Genomic DNA, 22,888 nt, shown 5'->3' on the forward strand with positions numbered 1-22,888 from the left:
ACATAGGTTCAAGTCCCTGCTCTCCTATATATTAATTATCTAGAATAAGTTATTTACATTCTGTACCTTAGTTTCCATTACTATAATAGAGGTTTCATGAAAATAGTATTTACCGCCTAAGACGGTTTCAAAGATAAGTGAATGAATGCTTAGAACAGAGCATGACCCAAAAAGCACTTAATAAATGTTAACTGTTATTTTAAATTAGCATTATAATATTTATTTTTACCTTCTATTTATGGCAAGTGATTCTATTTATGGCAAGTGATTCCATTTATGGTAATCATTTTAAATTTCCTTGTTAAATAGGCTTACTTTATTTTTGAAAGTAAATCATTTTAAATGACTATTAAGTAATTAGTATCAATATGGCAAAACTCAGGACAGTCAGAGGGGCAAGAGAGTACACAAATTGATGACAGTGATGTACAAATGACTGAGGTTTGACGTAGAAGGAGGCAATGTTGGAGCAGTGGTGCAAGGAGAAAGGTTAAGAGCTCAAGCTAAGATAAAGCAGAAATGGTGAAGGAAAAAGATGGATTTGTGAAATATTTAACAGGTTGGATTGACAGCACTCCCTGCCCACAAAGTCGAGGATAGTTCCTGGCACATGGTAGGTACTCAATAAAAACTTTCTGGGAAAAGGTAGATATAATAGATAAAGAAGAAATAAAGAGTCTAAGACATAGTCTAGTTTAAATATTTGATTCATGAACTAGAAAGTAGAGCAAGAGACGAAGGATCTGGAAAGAAGATTATGAGTTAAGCTTAGGATGTGATGAGTTTGCCTTTTCAGTAGAAATCCAAATGGAGAGGTCCACCCATTTACCAGGAACCCAGGAGAGATGTCTCAGTTAAACATACAGAATTGAGAGCTATCAAGTCCCTATTCTTAAGCTTGTCTTTCTCTTTCGTGCTTGATCAAAGCAGGAAGAAAAATAGGGGCACTAAGGGTGGTGTCTGTAGAAGTCAGGATTCTCCAAAGAAACAGAACCAATAGGAAGTGCAAATATAGAGTAAGAGTTTCATTTTAAGGAATTGGCTCACATGATTATGGAGATTTGTTGAGTCTAAAATCTGATCGACGGGGCTGGCGGGCTGGAGACTCAGAAAAGATTTAGAGTTCGAGTTCATAGGTAGTCTGCTGGAAAATCTGGAAGAGCCAATGCTGCAGGTGAAGTTCAAAGGCAATCGGCTAGAGAATTCTTCTTCTTCTGGGGGAATTAGCCTTTTGCGCTACTCAGGTCTTCAGTTGATTGGATTTAGCAAGCTGCTTTACTCAAAGTTACTGATTGAAATGTATTAATAAATGGCATCCAAAAACATCTTCACACAAACATCCAGAATAACGTTTGACCAAATATCTTGGTAGAAGTGGCTCAGCCAAGTTGACACAGAAGATTAACTATTACAATGTACATGCGATAACTCATTCCCACCTTACTTACTTTATACAAATTCACCTTCTATGTAGACTTCAATGCAACAGCAAGATTCATAATAATCATTGCACAGTAGAGGAAAAACCCCTTAGGAGTGCAATGGCCTTCATTCTTAGTTATCCTCAGAGAAAGGAGAATGATGGTACATTTTCTATGTTCTTGGGACTGTATGAGCTATGATCTTTGGGGGTGCAGCTATGATCTGTGGGGGATCCTTCACACTTGACAGAAGGATCTAGGTATAGATATTATACAACTGCCGGAGCCTCTTTATAATAGAGGAGTAGGGGTTAACACAGAGAATGTCTTTTTCGCAAAACGAATCCATAGCCCAATGTGTACATTTCCAGTTCCACTTTACAACCTGACGATGAAGCACAAATTGCCCTCCAACAAGTCTTTGATGCACAGTTTTTAATAGTTAAATTATAGTAAGACCAATCCCCATGTTCTTGACATTGTTTTCAAATAAGCTACGAAACCTCATAGTCAATGGAATTAAATGGAATTGATAGGCCTAAAAGAACAAATATCTTCCACTGACCTTTGTGCATACCATTTACAGAGAATTATTGAGCTAGAAAAATCTTCCCTTAAAAACACTTATTAAGGGACTTCCCTGGTGGCGCAGTGGTTAAGAATCCGCCCGCCAATTCAGGGACACAGGTTTGAGCCCTTGTCCAGGATCCCACATGCCGCGGAGCAACTAAGCCCATGCGCCACAACTAATGGGCCTGCGCTCTAGAGCCCACGAGCCACAACTACTGAGCCTGTATGCCACAACTACTGAAGCCCGTGTCCCTAGAGCCCGCGCTCCACCACAAGAGAAGCCACCGCAATGAGAAGCCCACGCACCACAACGAAGAGTAGCCCCTGCTCGCCACAACTAGAGAGAAAGCCCATGCACAGCAACGAAGACCCAATGCGGCCAAAATAAATAAATAAATCAATTTATTTGAAAAAAATTGTCTTAAAAAAAAACACTTATTAAGTGTTTAGAGGACCTATGAAAAGTTATCCTGTAAGTACACATAAAATTTGAAAGTATTACAGCAACACGCTGTAAAATCATTTTGGAAGACACTACAGTTTTCTCAAAATTCATAATCAACTTGGAGATATTTTATAGAAATGCTTTTTAATCCTGCATTGTTAAAAATAGGCTTCTTAAAAGCAGGGCTTACATTTCTGGTATGATCCCAATGCAACCCTTATGGGATCGGATACATTCAGGTTCTGGGTGCTCAGTAAAAATCATGGGTAGTCATTAGGTCATCAAATAAGCTTCTGACTAATTTTTTTCTAATAAATAAGATACATATTTCAATATCTACAAGTAAGGTCAACATTATTACCCCACATGTTGACATGACTTTTGTCTTTCCAATGAAAAATTCTAGTGATAAGTATAGTTTTTACATTCCAAAAATAATACAGGCTTTTTAATTTTAAAAAATGCCTGAAATTTGCATTGTAATTTGACATTATATATCAAGATGCCTAAAAACTTTCCCACACTTTAACCCAGTAATATTTTTTCTGAAAAACTACCCTAAAGATATAATCTGGGAATGGGAAGCTTTAAGCACAAATATTCATTAAAGTATTGCTGATAAAGTTGTCTTTTCTTTTAAATGTGGTTTCATGGTCCAAAGTTAAAGAAAGACTGACTTATAACTGATCTGAGACAAATGTAACTAACCCAAAATGGAGGAATAGTTAAGTGAGCCATGTATCTATCTATTAATGCAACCATAAAAATTCATGTTTACAAAAAGTTCACAATGGCATGTTAAAGTGCCTATAACATTACTTACAAAAGGGGTAGAAAACATATTATACAGTAATTTTATACAATTATACAATTTAAATATTTAAAGCCTACTAATAAAAACTAGCTATGAGAGGACAACATCAAAAGAAATGCTTCAAAAACATTCAGTTTGGTTTTTTTTTTTTCTATTTTTAGACATTTTCCAAATTGTATCTAATGTGCATACCTGTTTCATAATGGAGGAAAAATGTCACTTTATTAAGGGTGGCACAGAGGGGGAGGGGCAGAGAACAAGCCCGAGGGTGTTGGGGGTAGGATAGGGTTGCCTAAAGCTAAAGTATGCCTAAGTTCCCACTTAAGGGCTCAAGTGTGTTGATAAAGATGGTATGCAATATATCCTGCCAAGTGTTATTCTCAAGTGAAGTTGGAACTTGTCCTTTAAACTCATTCTGAGCTTGGTATTGAGAAATACCAATAAGAAAGAGGTGCTTTGCTATTGTTTCAACACTACTCAGCAAATACTGTTGCTGTCCCTGAATAACCACCCTCACACGACAGGTCTCCACCACGTGTGTCATGTTCTTGGGCAAGGATGCACAGAGGAGCCAAGGATTCAAACATAATCATCATCAGGCCCCAGGAAGAGGCGGTGCTACCCTGCTTGGGAAATCACACTGCAGGAGACCTTCGTCAGATACTGGCTAAATATATCAACCAGTGTCTGGGGACCAACTTTCCCTTCCATTTGCAGCAAATAAAAACAAAGTATCACTGAGGACTCTTTGTAAGTCACAGAAACCTAATAGGGCTAAGTTAAACCAAAATTGATTGGAAATTGAGTCCTTTATAGAAGGAAAAACTAATCATGTCTCCTTAAAGGATAAGGACCATGGTGGCACTGAGTTCTCCATCAGGGCCACGTGGACAATCCCTTTTTGGTAAGGCCATCTGACTCAGCTTCTACCATGTCTAATCTTGTCATTCCACTTATGATTAAAATTCCTGTGGAAAAACAGCAAAAGTACTATCTTAGACCATGTGCTGATCCCCTTTGCCAGTAGAAAGTCCCACCAGGGTCTCAAGTATAGACGGATGTCATTTCCCAAAGGTAGGATGACTACAGGTTGGGGTTTGCCCTAGACAATCCCAGTGTGTATCTGTTTTTTAGGAATAACTGTAAGTAGCATCACTTTCACTCACAAACGTGTCCAAGTTTGGATAATAAATTGCATGATCACTCTATACAAAGGAAAAACAGGGCATTGTTACCAAAGGGGGGAGAAGTGATGCTGAGTGGATGAAAATAGCCGCCATTACAATGAGACTCTTAGAAGAGGTCAACACAAAGTGTTTTGCACCCAATCTCTCAGGTTAAAGATAAGAATCAGAGTCAAAAGCTTTTATCAGTCTTTTGCTTTCGACTCCAACATGAAAATAACATTCCTGTACTCAACCCCTATGTTTTGAATTATTATGACTTTGACCCAATAATTCCATTCCCTTGTCTTACTATGTCCTTGCTGCTAAACCCCTAACTGTTAAAATGTTCCCTTTTACGGCTGCTTTTTAAGCTTAATTCGTGCTCTTCTGCTTTCCGAAACAGAATGTTAACATCCATTCACCAGCTGAAGGGTCAGGGTGATACCAGATGCAATATTCCCCAAAGCATGTGTAGGATAGTTGCTGTACCCCTGTTGCTGACTAATAATGAGTCAAATAGTGCCTTTGGTTCTGATTTCCTCCGAGAGGCTGTTCTACAAGCCTGGGGTCAACTTAAAGGAAGACGGGTTTTGTTTAATATTTTCTTTTTTCATTAGTGCACTTAAATTACTTTCTTGCAAACTCTACTTGCTACCTAAATGTACTAGCACTTTTGTTACCTAATTAGCTTTCTTATCAGAATTCCAACCAAAAATAACAAGAAATGTAATAATGATAAGATATCCTGCCCCCTCAAAACAGATTTCCTTTTGCGCTTTATCTCTTGGTACTGTTCTGGCTTGTTTAATTAAAGTATCAGAAATTATTAGACTCAAATTATTTCTTGATCTAGTGCTCAAATTCTCCTGAAAAACTGCTTCTTCTGCCTCTGTATTTAAACTTTATCAGTGTGAGGCAGATGAGTTTCCACACGTATGCAACTGGATTCATGTAATTCAATATAATTTTGGAGAAAGAGCCTAATTTAGCCTCTAAGTAATTAGACGAACAAATCAGATTTGGCTACACTGAGCTACCATGGTTTAAATACTCATGTCTTTTCTCTTTTGTGCTCTTGGGTCATCAAAATGAACATTAATGTGCAAAAAAACCATATGAAATTTAGCATGGAGTTGTGAAATTCAAAGCAAAGATCTTATTTTTTTCATTAGAGGAGTGGGAGCAAGAATCACCAAGTTCAAACCACTAGCATAAGTAGTCTTCAAGGAGGGTAGTCATGTCTGTTACAGGCTTTAAAAACACCGATGAGAAAGTACCCTTAAATCACAGCATTGAGAAGGAGAAAACCATAAGACATATTGGTTATTTGTCTTCATCACACTGTGTGAAAAAAATTCAAGTTGGAATCTGTTTGCTTCTGGTGGGGCTGTGTGAGAGGTCCACTTTCTTTGAGGTCGTCTGCAATATGATCCCCTTTTGCACGGTCAAGCTTGGCTATCACAATTACCAGGCCGCCATTTTGAACTTGTGTTTTATTGGAACGTAAATCCTTACCCCGGTGTTTGCAGGATGGCTTGCTGATGCATGTCTAGGAAGAAACAAACTGGTACAGGTTTGCTTATTTCTGCATTTTCTAGGTAAGTGTCCACTTCTGACTGGATTGTTTTACAACTTATTTTAGTGGATTTTTATTAGAACGTTTGATTTATGCTGTACCCACTTTGTTTTTAGCATAAGATGTAATAAATGAGCTAAGAATGTTGTTTCAATTTAGTTTATTCTCTGTATTATTTGATGGAGACTACTAAGTGTGTGTGTGTGTGTGTGTTAGAGGATGCTTTGATACTTTTATCATTGCACTGATTATATTTTATAATAATTATCTCTTTAAATGTCTGTTTTCTATACTCTGAAGAATGCCCTCCTTTCCCCCCTTCCTACCACAAGCCAAAATTTGTGACAAATTCTATGTGAAATATGAAGTTAATCTGCTTCACAACTAAAGTGAAATGTGCTAAAAAGTTGTTTTGAAGTTCATGTAGAATAATTGAGAAACGTTTTCATCAAAAGGTGGTCTTTTAATTAGTCATATAATAATTAAGATTGCGCTTGAAGACGTGATTTCCATATTATGACATATGGCTACATGCTAAAAAATGAATGGATTTAACTCTACACTGTGCTTCTTTACATAACAAAAAAGAAATAGATCTACAAAAGTTTGGGAGTGAGTGATTGCAAGCAATGTTGGGGAAATATCAAATTTGTTTGATATGGCATAGAGATCAAGTTGATGAACAGTCTAGAAATTTAGGCTGGAAAGTTCAGGTTGCTCTTCTAGACGAGAAGGAGTTACTGAAGATATTATGAACACATTTGTGAAATGCTTCAATAAACAGGATTGAAAATCACAGTGAGAGGTTAGAGAGAGGACAGAAAATCTCAGGATGTTGGTCTAGGTGATGGAGAAGTGTCAATCCAGGAAAGAAAGTAAAACCATAAAAACTCGTCAAGTATGTGAGGGCACAAATATGATGGAAGGACAGAAATTAACTCCAAGTTCTGAGCTGAGGAACTTAGGTAGGCAGTTCATCAAAACTGACCAGTGCAGCAGAAATGCAGTTTTGGGGGACAGGGGAGGTGAATGAGGAAGTGATGGGTATCAGGTACTCAACCTACACACAATTCCAATCAGATGGTAAAGTACCATTCACTGAATCGATCAGAGCATGATTCAAACTTGTAAACTTCTTCATTGTTTCAGTTCCATGAAATAAAAACTAAGTCACTGCATGGCAAATATTTGTTCACCATTCCAAAAGTGTTTCTTATTGACTACTCTGTGCTAGATGTTGTTCCAGGATCTGGAATGCAACAGAGAAGAAAGCAGTCTCTTTTCTTATGAAGTTGACTTTCTGGTGTGGGGAGAGAGAAAATCAAGTAATAAATAGCTATTATGTTGGGTGGTAATGTGTGATGATGAAAAAAAAGATGGGGAAGAGGACAGGATAGGCTAGAGAGTGACAAGGTGGCTCTTCTGTGTCAGGGAATGTTTTCTGATGAGGAGACATTTAAGCATGATTTACTCTTCTTCACTTGGTAACAGGCCATGCCAGTAGCATTAGGTAACTTCTTGTTTAACATGGTGATTCCCGTCAGTCTAAATTCCTGTGTAAGTCATCAGACTAGGACTGAAGTCCCAACTTAGAATTTGGCAAACAAAAGGCAAGTCGATTCCACGACCATTCAGTTTCCTACTCGAAGTTGTTTCCTGGTGTCCCCCACTCATGGCTGTCATAAAATTCCAACCAGTCACTAAGTATCAGAGGTTCTATCAAAAATGTGTCTTCTGTCTGCATTGCTACAACCTTAGCTCAAAAATGCAGCCTTCATCTTCTTGACCATTACAATGGCCTGCTTACTGGCTGTCAGTCATCAGTGTGACCCCAATGCTGTTTCTACCAAAAAACACTGACCTCCTAAAAGAATAAATCTATACATTGGCTCTATTATCTAAAATGTAAAAGCCAATTTAGTTTATAAGAACCTTTAGAACCTGTCCCAAATTTACCTCTCCAGACTTCTGTCTCAGTACACGACCCCAATCAGGCAGAACTTCTCCTTGCGGGCTTCCCTACTTTTCTAATGTTACATCTGCTCTTTTCTCTGTCTGAAATTGTCATCTTCCTTTATCTTTCCATCCCATATCTGAGACATGAAAACTCCTGGCCCTTCCTTCAAGATTCATGTAGTGTTCGTTGCTAGCTCCTCCGTGCTCAGCCCCACTCTGATCATACCCAAGTGATTGCATTTGCCCCATTATAATTGTCCACCTGCATGTGTGCCTTCTCCAATGGATGCATTAGCTCCTGATGGGAGGAACCACCAGACCCCCACCACCTAGCAAGGGATATGACACATCATGGTGCTTTATACAGAGCTACCTAGTACAGGTGTGCGGACCGTGCACTGCACAATAGCACACATCAACAAGGAATCTTTTTATCTTATATGTCAATGACTTGTATTTTTATTACATCAATTTTACAGCAGATAGAAATAAAGTTTTGACCTATTGCAATCAGTGTATTATGACGTTTTTCAAAAGATGGAAGTAAAGTGCCTTTCATATTTACACAAAGGTACCACTAAAAGAATTTGTCTTTAAATAGATGGCTGCTACAAGAAGCAGTTCTTCTGTCCATCCTCTTTGGATAACCCTTAGCCTAGCCAGGCCTCACGTGACACTTCCAGAGATAAAGACTGAGTGGCAGAGAGAGAGAGAGAGAAGTTACCTGCACATCTGGCTCACCTTAACAAGAAACATTTCAAACTCAGTAAACGGCCCACCCTCATGGCAAATCAATCTGTTACCAAACAACTATTAAGGGCATGCATTCTTCACATTGCAAAAGTCACTGTATGGGAGATGGAAACATTAGACCCAATTTTTGCCTTTAATACCCTTATAGTCTAATTGAGAAAACTAACCACATAAAATGACTATATAAAAATTTATACCAAAAAGTGTGAATGCCAAGTTAATAAAACAGGTGAAAACTAACATGGAGAAGCCATTTTTCCCTAATCAAATTGACCCAAAAAAAAAAAATTGATGATTTGATCATGTGATAACAGGAATTTCAAGAAGAGGGAGATTACAACTGGGTTACTCCGTAACATTGGGTAAGTCACTTAGCCTCAACAAACCTGTTTCTTTTTCTTTTTCTTTCTTTTTTGAAATATCAGAATTAAAAAAAAAAATCTATCCTCTGACATCACAAAGTTTTTCCAAGGTCAAACAATGTAGTATGCAAAAATGTTTTGCAAACTATAAATAGCTTCTCAAAAGTATGGAATTGGGTGGTAATTATTAGACAAGGAAAGTCTTCAAGTTTGGTCCCTTCAAGATGGAAGTGAGAAGGCGGCTCAACCTTCTTTTTGTTGGTTTGTTTTTGTTTTTGATTGAAGTCTAGTTGATTTACAATGTCGTGTTAGTTTCAGGTGTACAGCAAAGTGATTTCAACCTTCCTTTGTCACTCTCTCCTCCCTCCTTCCCACTTGTACTGCATTACTCACCTCGCACCCGTCCCCAGCCTTCTCACCTATGTGTGTGGCAAAGGAGGCTCCACGCCAGTGCAGGAGAAATGAGAGAAATAAAAGGGATTTAAAAGGAAAATACGAAGTAGAAAAGGAAAAGAGAGGCTATGTTCTCCTCTAACTACAATAACGTTCTTCTTAAAACGTTTTCTTTAACAGGTTTCCGAGATGTCTGAGATCATCGCGTTTTCTCTCACTCTGTTGATTAAGAACAAATAACCCTTGTGAACGGTGGTTTTTCTCTGGGGGTGGGACTGCAAACACCTTTAGTGTCTCACATCAGGTATTTCTGAATTGTTTTAACTTTGTTAAAATGGACACGATTTGCTTGTACGTTCTCTGAGAGACAGTTCAAGTCTGAGGGGAAAACAACTAGGAATTTGGATTCATTAAAAACATATATTGAGGGAAATAGTTACATTTAGGAAAATCGTATTACCTCCAGAATTGCCATGATTAATATTTTAATAAGACAATTGCATAACGAGGCTACGTTCAGAGGAAAAACCTATTTCTGATGTGGTTTGGTGAGTCAGTGGTCTATACATATTTATTCCTTTTTTTTTTTTCTCTATCTATAGGCTCTGCTTTGTTATCTGTGGCTGTTTCCCCTTGGAGGGTTTCTACATAGGCACTCACCATACGATTAACAACATACCAGAAAAGGAACAGACCAGGCTGTTTCACGTAGCACTGGTGGCCATCTGCCTCGGCACAGGAGGAATAAAGCCCATCGTCTGTCCACTGGGCGCTTACAGCCTTCAGGAGTGTGGATCCCAGAAACAAATGTCCTTTTTTAACTGGCAAGTAGCACTGGCTAGGAGAGAAAACAGGCATTCTCAGGAACAGACATTCCTCCCCCTTTGGGCATTTCTCATTGTTTGCTCTCTGGTCCCGTTTTGATAATGGTTGTTCAGCCTTTGTCATTGATTGGGCTGGGTGACAATGGGACAATACCTTTGACAATGATTCAGCCAGTAGTCTGGGAGCCTATGAGTCAGGTATAGACCAACACAGTTTACCAGCACCTTCTTGAAACACACTGATGACTTTATCCTCCAAGTAAACAAGTGTGAGATGGCATGTCATATTGAATAGAACGTGGCTTTGGAGCCAAACAGGCCTTGGTGGAAATCTCAATTCTACTTCACACAGTTGCCTGACCTTGGTCAAGTCATTTCTTCTTTATGAGTTTAACCATTTCTGAAGGGTTATAATAATACCTCTTCCTGGGTTTTATTAGAGGTAATAATATGTGTATTACTGGCAGAGAATGTGGCACATAGTGGTAATCAATAAGCAGTAGATATTATTAGTTATGTCTACATTGTAATAGACTAACACGGCCGAGATTATAAATTCAAAGAGAAGATGAAAAGGATGGAAGAAGTATTTTACAATTCATTAAAACATCAACCAGCATCTCTATTTCACATCCACTTCACCCCCAGCACCTGAAAGAATTTGTATTCCATGGAAATCAAACTACATTTCTATACATCTTTGTCTCTCTTAGTGAGTTCTTATACAGTTTTATGTGTTTTCAAGGAACCAATTTTTATTATCGAATGCAAATTCAAGGAAAAATTGAGATTTTGATCTTAAGATAGAGTATTTCAGCATTTAGTAGAGAATCCTGTTGTTGTTATTGGCATTCACCAGTTGATGTCAAATATATTGGAGATATATTGTCTTTTGCTTCCTCTTCTCTGTGAAATGGGTTAGCATCATTTTTCTAAAATATTCTGTCATTCCATCAATGTTAGCAATGGATAAAAGCAATGCACAGACAGCATCAGACAAAATGTTTAAAGAAAATTCATATTAAAAGCATTAAATGAAAAAAATTTAGAATAAATATTATCTAGGTACATAGAGCTATCTAAGACAGTTCCTTTTTCTTTCCGTCTTTCTTTCTTTTCTTCTTTCTTTTCTTCTTTCTTTTCTTCCTTCTTTCTTTCCTTCTTCCCCCCATCCCCCGATTATATTAATATTACAAAGCACTCAGGCCTATTTTGGATTAAGTCCAAACGTCAGAGAATAATGCAGTTTTACCAAAGGTGGAAGGGACTTTTTACTTCCTTACAGCAAATTCTGCCTCCTTGACCTGCCCAAAGGAGAAAGAAAAATCCTTCTTTTTTATTCTATTCGGAGGTTTTAATCCTTAATTAGCAACATCATTTTGATTAAATAAGACTCTGGAGGATTAAGACTAAAGAGCAATCAGTTGTTCTGAAAGATAGCTCTGGAGAATTTATTGTACTGTGGTCTTAGTCATTCAGAGTCGTGTTTAATCAAAGTGACATTTCTCAGTGTTGATTACAAAGGAGACATTATATGAATGAAATATTTCCTTGGGGAAACGGAGGGGACACCCAATGGGTTCGTGCTTTAGGACATGGGAAAGGCGGGGATGAGGAATGGGGTGAAAATGAATTCCTGTAGCCAGGCCAAATTTAGGATGAACACATTTCGATTTGCTTACTTATTATTTCCTGATTTCATTAAAATCTCTGATAAAGGAATCATGCAATATTTTTTAAAGTTAAGCACCGAGAAATGTGTATAAAGAACCAGGGTGTTATTCTTTAATGTGATAAGAGACTGTAGAAATAATAAGCTCCTTGAAGGCTGAATATGGTTGGTTTTTTTCTCAGTTCAAATACTAAACTTTTATGAAGAGCTGCTTGTTGCACTTTATAGAAATGACTGTTCATTCTATTCTTGTACATACCGCAGGGGTTGGTGGCAAGATGCACAGAGCCCCTGCTGGGCAGCCAGATAGCTGGCAGGATCCTGGCTCTGTCACTTAGGAGTCTTATGGTTTTCGGCAAGTTCCTTCACCTCTCAAAGCACAGAATGGGGATACCTTGGAGGGCTGTTGTGGAGTTTTTACACAAAGTATCCTAGCACATTATAGGCATTCAAATCAGGGTAACTATGACTGTTATTATTAAATGACGAATAAGTCATCAGCTAAAATCATTGTCCAACTTCTGGGAAAGAGGAAGGCCATTTAGGAGAAGGCCATCTTTAAAATGAGCAGCCCATTGATTTATAATCTATTTCTCCAAGTCAAAAATGCCTCTAGAAATTACAAGCTTGGTTAATATAATGAATTTCAGCAGTGTCTTTAAAAAAGCAACACAGCACTTGAACCTATCACCACTTGAAGGCTGCATCCAGTTCTGTTTTCAGCACAGATGTCAGATGTTCATAGTTACGGGACCCTTAATCAGATGTGTCATTGCATCTCTACCACCTAAAGCTTCCCGATGATCATGAGAAATAGTATAGACTGGCAGTCTAAAGCACTGAAAGCACCACTTCCGAGTAGAGCTGCCAAATGTAGGTGAGAAAACCCCTCCCAGCCAACATCACCATCTGGTACTGGATCTTCCTCCACTATGTACCTAACTGAAAGGATAAAGCTAAGCTCCCTGAAATCAAGAGGCATGATAATCTGCCAACATCTCTTTGTGCCATCATCCAGATCGGAACCTGGCTCTTTCAGCATTTTCCAAAATCTGATGTGTACAATAAGAGTTACCATACTGGAGATCATCTAGGTAAATACACCTGTGCAGAATCTTTTCCGGAAACAAAATGAATGGTGAATAATCAAGTCTGTTCATGACCATAATTTTAAATCCTACCACAATTAACCTTAAATCTTGCTTCCTCATGTCTCTACTTATTTCACCTGATAATTTGCATCCCATCTGCATATCATAGTCTGTCGCTAACCAGTTACCAGACTGAATTATACATGATTTAAAGGCTCAAATAGTAGATTGGTAAATTTCTTGAAAAAGTCTAGAGATTGACTTATTCCATCCCAGAAATTTTGAATATCTGGTACTCAGTTTGACTCTACATAATATCTGTTTCATACTAAAGTGTTCTGATTTTAAAATACTTACTCAAATTTAATATCTTTTATCTTGGGAAAACACTAGAAGTAAAAAAATTATTATCCCACAGCCTTTTTTCCAAAGCTGTTTTAATATTTACTTGAGTGTTGTTTGAGAGCAGTGATTCTCAATCCTAGATGTCCAAGAAAGCCACCTGAGGACCCTTAAAAAATACTGATGCCTGGGTCCTACCACCAGAAGTTCTGATTATGTTGATTTGACGTGGGCACCAGAGACTAGGATTTTTTTTTAAGCTGCCTAAGTAGTCAAGTTTGAGAACCACTGCTCTCAAGCAACATTGCATGATTTTAAGAATCACTTGAGGACTTTGTTAAAAAACGTTTCCCATGCCCTACCCCCAACCCCCTAGATCAGAATTTCCTGGGAGCATAGCTGCGGAACAAACGTGCATTTTTATCAAGTGCTTCAGAATTTTGAAAACAGTTCCAGAGACATAAGGAAAGTGGATTCCAAACGTGGTCTAGAAATATTCTTGAAAAGAAATGGAGCTAAACATTGAAGGAAGCGCCTATTTTGTACCAGGATGCTTCAGAAATTTTTGATGATTCCTCACAATTTTTTACCACACTTAGAAATCTACCTGTTTGAGAAATTCTACCTAATCCTTGAGAAGAGAAACAAAATATGAATTTTGTTCAAAGCATAATTGCTTTGCTTTATTGTGCTTCACAGTGATAAAATGTTTCAATTTTATAGATTTATAAATTTTTATAAATTTTAAATTTTGTAAAATTTACAGAAAGTTTGTGGCAACTCCGTGTCCAGCAAGTCTATCAGCGCCATTTTTCCAACAGCATTTGCTCACTTCGTGTCTCTGTGAAGCATTTGGTAGTTCTCACACTATGCAAACTTCATTATTATTATATTTATCATGGTGATTTGTGATCAGTGATCTTTGATGTTACTACCACCATGCACTGAAGGCTCAGATGATGGTTAGCATTTTTTTCAATAAAGTATTTTTAATTAAGACATGCACATTATCTTTTTAGACATAATGCTATTGCACATTTAGTACATTACAATAGAGTGTAAACATAACTTTTATATATACTGGGAAACCAAAAACTTTGTGCAACCTGTTATATCTCGGTGGTCTAGAACCGGACCCGTAGTATCTCTGAGGTATGCTTGCACTCAGAATATCCTCTAAGTTGCATACTGAGGAATAGCTTGTAAGTAGCTTTCTAAAAAATCACTAGACCTTCCAAAATTCTATTTTCATGGGCTCTAGCCCAGTTTAACAAATGCTACCCACTCACCCCAATTACAACAGGCACCTCCTTCATTATCTTGGCCAGAATTGTAAACTTTCAGAAAATACACTCAGAATACCTCTCCACCATATAACCATGTAAACTAAAAAGTATTGAGGAAAGAAAAAAAAATATTTCTTACACTTCTTACTGATCCTGCAGCCTGCTGCTTTTTCTTAAGCCCTGCTTGGTCGCTTTTAAGCTTGGTAGGTGCATAAGCAGGGACTTATTTTTATCAATAAACACACAGTGGTTCAAAGATCTTAAACTCAGGAAATGAGAAAATGATACACATTGTTAAAAAAACAAAATTCAACGGCAGAAATTTGGAGACCTAGTGGGCTTTATTAAGCGATTCATGAACTGGTCAGCATCCCATCCAGCAACTACAATGGTGATCTGCGGGGTTGTACAAAATGGAAGGTTTTTATAGGAAGAAGGGTAGGGCAAGGGAGCTATTCGCAAAAGAAAAGGAAGCATTATTTTTAGGCCAGGGTATCTTCTTTTTGGGGAGGTGGGGTGGCGAGGGAATGGCAAGGGTTTTACCACGTAGATTGCCTCTTCTTCTGGGGGATGGAGAGGGCCCACATGATAGATGACCTCATTGATGCTGACCAGAAAATTCCAGACTGGTTGATTAAGATTACATTTCTGGAGAAGCTCGAAACTGCAATTAAGTCCTGTATCTAAGTCTAGGTTTGGTATCATGGACTTTAGCACAAGTGATGCCATTTGGGGCCTGTGGTTTTCTCTTCAACAACATAAACAACTGTTAAAATTGGGATTTGGCAGAAGACAGGTGAACAAAGACAGAAAGGGAACGAGAGCAAGTTAAAAGAGTGAGAGAGGCAGGGAGGGCAGGAGAAAGAGAGTGAAGCATTCCCCCCAATTTCTTAATTAAAAATAAACCTTTTACTTTAATCGTGCTGTCGATTCACCAAAATCAATGATCTTCCTTTATTAAGCCATCTTTTCTTTAATAGCATTGTTAGAAAATATTTATAGATAAAAAGTAGGAAAAAATGATATAAATGAACTGATTTACAAAACGGAAACAGACTCACAGATTTCGAAAATAAACCTATGGTTGCCAAAGTGGAAATGTGGAGGGAGGGATAAATTAGGAGCTTGGGATTAACATACACACACTACTATATATAAAATCATCAACAAAGGCCTACTGTATAGCACAGGGAACTCTACTCAATACTCTGTAATAACCTATATGGGAAAAGACTCTCAAAAAGAATGAGTATAAGCACATGTATAACTGAATCACTATGCTGTACACCTGAAACTAACGCAATCATTATACTCCAATAAAATTTTTTTTTAATAAAGGAAATGCAAAATTTCCTTCTGGTCCTTCTTTCTCCAAATTCATGTCAGCTAGAATATTCTTTGAAGTACTTCAGTGGGCCAGTGGTTATGCTAAAAGAAGCAATGATTGACAACAGCCATCCACCATGAAATCAGTGCCCCAGTGTTTCATTGACTCTTCTAAACAGTTCAATTTTAGCCCATTGAAGAACCACAAATCCCCTGGTGAATTATCTCAATATTGTTCGAGGCAGAATAAAATATTCTGTCTGAACTCTTAAAATTGTCCACTAAGGCTATGAAGACCCAGAAGTTTTTCTTCCCTCTTCAATACCTTCTCAAGTAGGTTGGAAAGCCCATTTCAAACTATTTCTCTTATAATCACTTAAAATAAGTCTGAAGCATGTCAAAATTGGTCAGTCTAAGAAGTGACAGAATATTTGAGTGACTATAAAAACTATTACTAAATAAATTACGGTGAATGTTTAAAATAAATAATCTCAAAAGGTTTTCTGAATTTTGCAGCAATAGGGGTTTTACCCCCTTATTTGTATTCAACACCATAGAATCATGAAGACCAAAAAAAAAAAAAAAAAATTACCACTTATATATACCCCCAATTATTTGCAGTTCCCAGTCTGTATTTAGAAGTAGACTAAAGAAACATATTTTTACTGCTGCTTTCAATTTTCCTTAATCACTGGTATTTGTTTTGCTTTAGTGCTTTGCTCTCTGACTTTCTGTGTGAGAGTTGCTTTATATATTCAATTTGCTGGTGAGCTATGAGATGAAAGGAGTCTTAATGGTGAGTTTGAAGACTGTGGATTTTTATTTCTTTTATTTTTTTACAGCTGATACATATACAGTTTCACCCTTAATTATCTATGGCTTGTCCTGTCCATGGATCAACAAAGATTATATAAAACATGATTGTACTAGGTAATTCTTTCAGAAAATTATGCAATCAAATAGGTTGGGTGGCATTTGTTAAAACACATTTAGTACTTTATGTGAAATCTCTCCCGATACAGAGATATTCAGCACTATAATTCTTTGGTTTATAACTATATTTCACAAGATGTAAGTCTTGGAAGAATTGTAATTTTCCTTGACCCTCTTTAGAGCAATTCCATTTACATCCCCCTGTGGTGTACTGAAGAGTCACACAGTGTCCTCTTGGATTTTTTTCTCAGCAATACTTAGCATTTGAAAAAAGGGTTTCTTAAAGATGGAAAGGACCATAACATTGCTCTGCAGTTCCAGCCTCTCTTGGTTGTTACAGCCACAGTTCAAGTGTGCAGCTTGCAACTGCACGAAGGGATGACCTGAGGCTGAGCCTAGGGACTCTACCCCATTGTCCTAGAAAATTCTAACTTTGTACCCCCCCCCCCGCCCCGCACTGTGATAAATAAATTGCTATCAGTGGATTACAGTCAATCAGTTTGCTCAGCATGGACATGTTTGACATTTGATTACTCTTCCAGGTCAGTTATGGAGAGTGGATGTTCATGATTTTGAAAGGGGTGATCATTTATTGGGTGCATACATATTCAAAACTTAAATTGCACATTTTAAGCACATGCAGTTTATTGTATCTCACTTATATCTCAATAAAATTGTTTTAAAAAACAAGAGGAAAAGCAACAGTAATAAAGATAGTATGGTTTTGGCATAAGGATAGATTAGTAGAACAGAATTGAAATTCAGAAAAAAGAACCACGTTTATAAGGTCAATTGATTTTCAACAAAGGTGCCAAAAATTCAATGGGGAAAGGATCATCTTTTCAATAAATTGTGCTAGAATAACTGGATATCAAATAGAAAAAGTTACTCATGACACCTGACTAAAAAATTAATTCAAAGCCGATCATTGACCTAACATAGAGATCTAAAGGCATAAAACTGCTTTTTAAAAAAGGAGAAAATACTTGTGACCTACATTTAGGAAGTATTCTTTACATAGGACACAAGAAGCATGAACCAATTAAAAACACTGATGAAATTTATTAAAATTAAAAACAGTTGCTGTTATCAAAAGATTTAACTAAGAAAATGACGAGGCAAACCACAGATTGGGAGAAACCATTTGTAGAACATATATCTGACAAAAGACATGCAGCCTGAATATATAAAGAACTTTTACAAATCAATAATAGGAAGATAAACTACCCAGTTGAAAAATCATAGTGGGATTCCAGGACAGGCCATGACAGTAGCCCCATTCCTTCCAGGTCCTCCTTTTTTTACATCTAAAAAACCCTGGACATAACACAACAAACAAACATAGGAAGATTCTGAAAGGTGGAAAGAAGACAGACTCTAGCTAGAGATCTTGGAACTTGAGAGAGGAGAGCAATGAGATTTCTGGGTTTTCTTTTTGCCAACAGTGGAGAAGCCTGGAACTGTCCACAGGCATGGTGGGGAGAGGGCAGCTCCAAGAAAAGCCTGCTGCCCTCAGGTAAAGTACCAGGGAAAGGGTAGCCTAACATAAAATATCTTTTTGATAATACCTGCCCTACTTCAGGCAAACACTGTGGAAAAACTGCCCCACCCTCCTACTCTGGCTCCATAGTTTCAGCAGGAAAGAGGAATCTAATGTACGTACACACACACACACACACACACACACACACACACACACACACACACACACACACAAAGCAGGCAGGGACACTCTGATTCCCCAGCTTGAGTGGTATGTTGGTGGGACCAAGTAAGGAACTGGTCTTCAATCCTCTGCCCAGCAGAAGCAGGTCGTGTACCAATCCACCCTCCTGGGTAATGTCAGCTGAGCACAGCAGGGAGCCAAACCCCACCGTAAATCAGCAAGTGGAATTAGTAGAGTCAGGAGGCTGGTCTTCAATTAATCTAATTCCACATCCACAATTCCTCTCTCTCTTTCCCCACACTTTGCAGTACTCTCCTAAGGAATGAAGGAAGCAATCCTGGTTAAAATTCAACTCTTTACTTGTTCTATTACTGTACTCACAGAGCCAAACAGGTCTGGAGAAAAATGTAAAATCATGCTATGCTCGCACAAAATACATGGCCAACCTCAAGTGAACCCTTACCATCACCCTTCAGGTGTACAGTATGCAATCATTCTCTCTCCTCCTCCTTCAAATGACTGTTCCTAACCTTTTCCTTTCTTCTCAAACCTTCAATATCCCCTTCTCATAGCCAGTCTTACCTGTTCACTCTGCTTCTTTTACTTAAAGGAAGAAAGAAAGAAAAAGAGAGAGAGAGAGAGAGAGAGAGAGAGAAAGAAAGAAAGAAAGAAAGGAAGAAAGAAAGGAGAGAGGGAGGGAGGGAGGGAAGGAAGGAAGGAAGGAAGGGAGAGAGGGAGGGAGGGAGGGAGATGTATGGGAAATGCCATAGGATGACCCCCAGTGGGTCACACTCTTGGCAGATCCATGTCCCGGAGTACGGGAACAACCTGTGACCTGACTCTACTGAATAGAACATGGCAAAGATGATAGGATATATCACCCCCTCCTTATGTTATATGGCAAAGGTTAAGGGATTTTGCAATGTAATTAAGTTCTCTAATCAGTTGCTTTTGAGTTAATCAAAGGGGAGATTATCCTGGTATCCTGGGTGTGCCTGATCTAATTAGGTAAGCCCTTCATATTTTAGTGATAATATAAGTGTTCTAATGTAGATCTATTAGAGTTTGCACAACTAAAACATTGACCAAAACTCATAAAACCATATTTTAAAAATTTTTATTTGTTTTTAATTTTTATTTTACATTGGAGTATAGTTGATTAACAGTGTTGTGTTAGTTTCAGGTGTACAGCAAAGTGATTCAGTTATACATATATATGTATCTATTCTTTTTCAAATTCTTTTCCCATTTAGGTTATCACAGAATATTGAGCAGAGTTCCCTGTGCTATGCAGGAGGTCCTTGTTGGTTATCTATTTTAAATATAGTAGTCCATAAAACCATATTCTTAAATGGGTAAATTTTATTATATTCAATATTACTTCAATAATTTTTTAAGCTAATGTTAATGAAATGGAGTAGGACCCTTTGGTCCTTGCTCCCTATGTCCTCAGCCTGCCCTTTGTCTGTGGAAAAACTTTAGCCAAAGAATGAATTTAATCAGAGAAGTAAGAAAATGCAGAAGCAAAGAAAATCAGTCAAACAGGACAAAACAATAATTGTTTAGTCACTAAGCGAAGTCAAGGACCTTTAGTTCCTTCTCAAGGGCTGTAGATAATATTCTGAGCCACATCCTGTGAGCTATCTTGTAGATACTGAAACCCCGCACCAGGTGGAAGAAGTTAACTACATGATGACCAGACTGTAGCCGTGACATAAGCTGCCACAATTCCAAGAATTGGCCTCAAGGAAATGGGAACAAACTGACCTCGCAACTGAAGATTAACTGTACTTAACACAATCAAAAGGATGCTCGTCAGACCACCATATGACCAATTTCAAGATGACTGTCAGAACTAACTGTACTGTTTCTACACGTAGTCCCCTCCCTCCGCCAATAAGAGCTCTTGCCCACTGGTTGTCAGTGGAGGGGAGTAAGCCTTTGGACGGGAGTCCGCCCTCCCCTGCCCCAGTTGCAGGCATCCAAAATAAAGCAAACTTTCCTTTCCACCAAACTTGCCTCTTTATTGGCTTTTGAGCGGTGAGCCTTCAGACCCCACTTTCAGTAGCTGTAAGACACCCCCTTTGCAATGGGATTCCAGCAGCAGAATTTAGACCCAGTGAAAGGTTGAGAGGTAGAGATTATTTCCCCAGAACTTGCAAACCGTACTACTGGTACTTAGGTATTTAGGTTCTACTTAGGTACTTATTTTTAATATTGTTTATTAGGAGGAGACACTGGAAGTTTTATTCAAATGATACTAATTTCTTTGGTTTACCCATGCCATGGTCTAGGTATAACCTGAGTATTCCTGAGTTTTCCCATACTTTGAAAAGTGGAATAAATAAGTTTCAACTCTTTAACCGTGTAATCTTTTCCAGGTTCATTAGGCATATTCAATGAGGTATTACATATGGCTTCTCTAGAGACAACAGAGTTGACTTGTTGCTGTAGAGACCATATGATTTGCAAAGCCTAAAATATTTATTATCAGACGCTTTACAGAAAAGTTTGTCAACTTCTGCTTTAGAGAAAAGAGAACACATTCTTCCTATATCTATTCTAAATAGAAAGGAAACATAGATAACGAAACTGATAAGACATAGCTGATGTGTATGCGCTATTAAGAAAGCTAAAAACAGAAATGTAGATGGCCAACAGGCATATGAAAAGATGCTCAACATCGCTAATCATCAAGGAAATGCAAATCAAAACCACAATAAGATATCACCTCACACCTGTCAGAATGGCTATCATCAAACAGAACACAAATAAATGTTGGTGAGGGTGTGGAGAAAAGGGCACCTTTGTGCACTGCAGGGGGGAATGTAAATTGGTGCAGCCACTGTGGAAAACAATATGGAGGTTTCTCAAAAAACTAAAAATAGAACTACCATATGACCCAGCAATCCCACTCCTGAGTATATATCTGAAAAAAAACCCCACTAATTTGAAAAGATTCATGTACCCCAATATTCATAGCAGCATTATTTACAGTTGCCAAGATATGGAAACAACCTAAGTGTCCATCAACAGAGGAATGAATAAAGGAGATGTGATACACACACACACACACACACACACACACACACACAAACACACACACACACACACACACACACACACACAATGGAATACTACACAGCCATAAAAAAGAATGAAACTTTGCCATTTGCAGCAACATGGATGGACTTGGAGGGTATTTTGTCAAGTGAAATAAGTCAGATACAGGAACACAAATACTGTATGATATCACTTATATGTAGAATCTAAAAAATACAACAAACTAATGAATATGACAAAAAAGAAGCAGACTCACAGATATAGAGAACAAACTAGTGCTTGTGGGGTTGGGGGAATATAGGGGTAGGGGAGTGGGAGGTATAAACTACTGAGTGTAAGATAGGCTCAAGGATGAGTTGTACAACATGGGGAACATAGCCAATATTTTGTAATAACTATAAATGGAGAGTAACCTTTAAAAATTGTATAAAAATTTTTAAAATGAAATTTAAAAAAAGAAAGCTGATAAACAACATTTGTAAAATCTAGTTCAGCTAACATGCTGCTAAGTTGCAGCTTATATTTATTAAAATCATTAAAATTAGCAATTGTTATACTAAGTAACTCAATGGTAATTTTATTTTTGTTTTGGTACCCCAGGTTTTATTGGATCATGAGCCTAAATGCAACTGTTGTCTTTCTGGGACTGTCTTATATCCAGCACTCGGCGGCCTGGCCCCTGGTCTTACTTACTCCTTTTATGTCTACACTTATGGCTCTGATAACCCTTCATATGATGCACTATAACCTGATTTATCAGCCAGAAAAATGTAAGCAAATCACACTTTACATTGATTTTTTTTGGTTCTTATGGTTTTTTCAACACATCTTCCTCTCGGATTCCCTACAACTTCTCTTTCAACTCAGAGAATTTGTAGAGTCTGTCAGTTATTATACTTGAGAGCAACAGATTCTTCAAGAATATCAATAATCTCTATCTTCTTTGATCAAATTGTTCCATGTTTGGTCAGTGATGTACTCTTCATGCTGGCCCTGAGTCCTTCAGACGAGCCTGTGCTGTCTTTGAATGTTTCCTTGCTTTCTGGTATGCCAAGATATTCTATGGTCATCATTCTCTTCCCTGAACTTTGAATCATCTCTTTCTTAAAGAACTGTTTCCTTTTCTTGTATATATAATGGTATTTAGAGACTACAGTCTTGGTGATGGAGATGTTCATCGCTACTTAGTCCATCACGGTTTCTCGGTCTTTTCAATGCACAGACCTAGA

At 37.8% G+C, this 22,888-nt stretch overlaps 1 protein-coding gene across 1 annotated transcript in view; it reads left to right on the forward strand.

Annotated features, from left to right (window-relative positions):
* The first annotated feature begins 5,653 nt into the window (after window positions 1–5,653).
* Window positions 5,654–22,888, forward strand: part of SLC15A5 (solute carrier family 15 member 5) — a 93,137-nt gene continuing 75,902 nt past the window's right edge. Inside the window, 4 exon segments of the mRNA XM_007194804.1 lie at window positions 5,654–6,014; window positions 10,059–10,076; window positions 10,079–10,280; window positions 22,260–22,429. Coding sequence (XP_007194866.1) covers window positions 5,654–6,014; window positions 10,059–10,076; window positions 10,079–10,280; window positions 22,260–22,429 — 751 coding nt within the window.

The sequence above is a fragment of the Balaenoptera acutorostrata genome, chromosome 11, assembly GCF_949987535.1.
Source record: "Balaenoptera acutorostrata chromosome 11, mBalAcu1.1, whole genome shotgun sequence".
NCBI lineage: Eukaryota > Metazoa > Chordata > Mammalia > Artiodactyla > Balaenopteridae > Balaenoptera > Balaenoptera acutorostrata.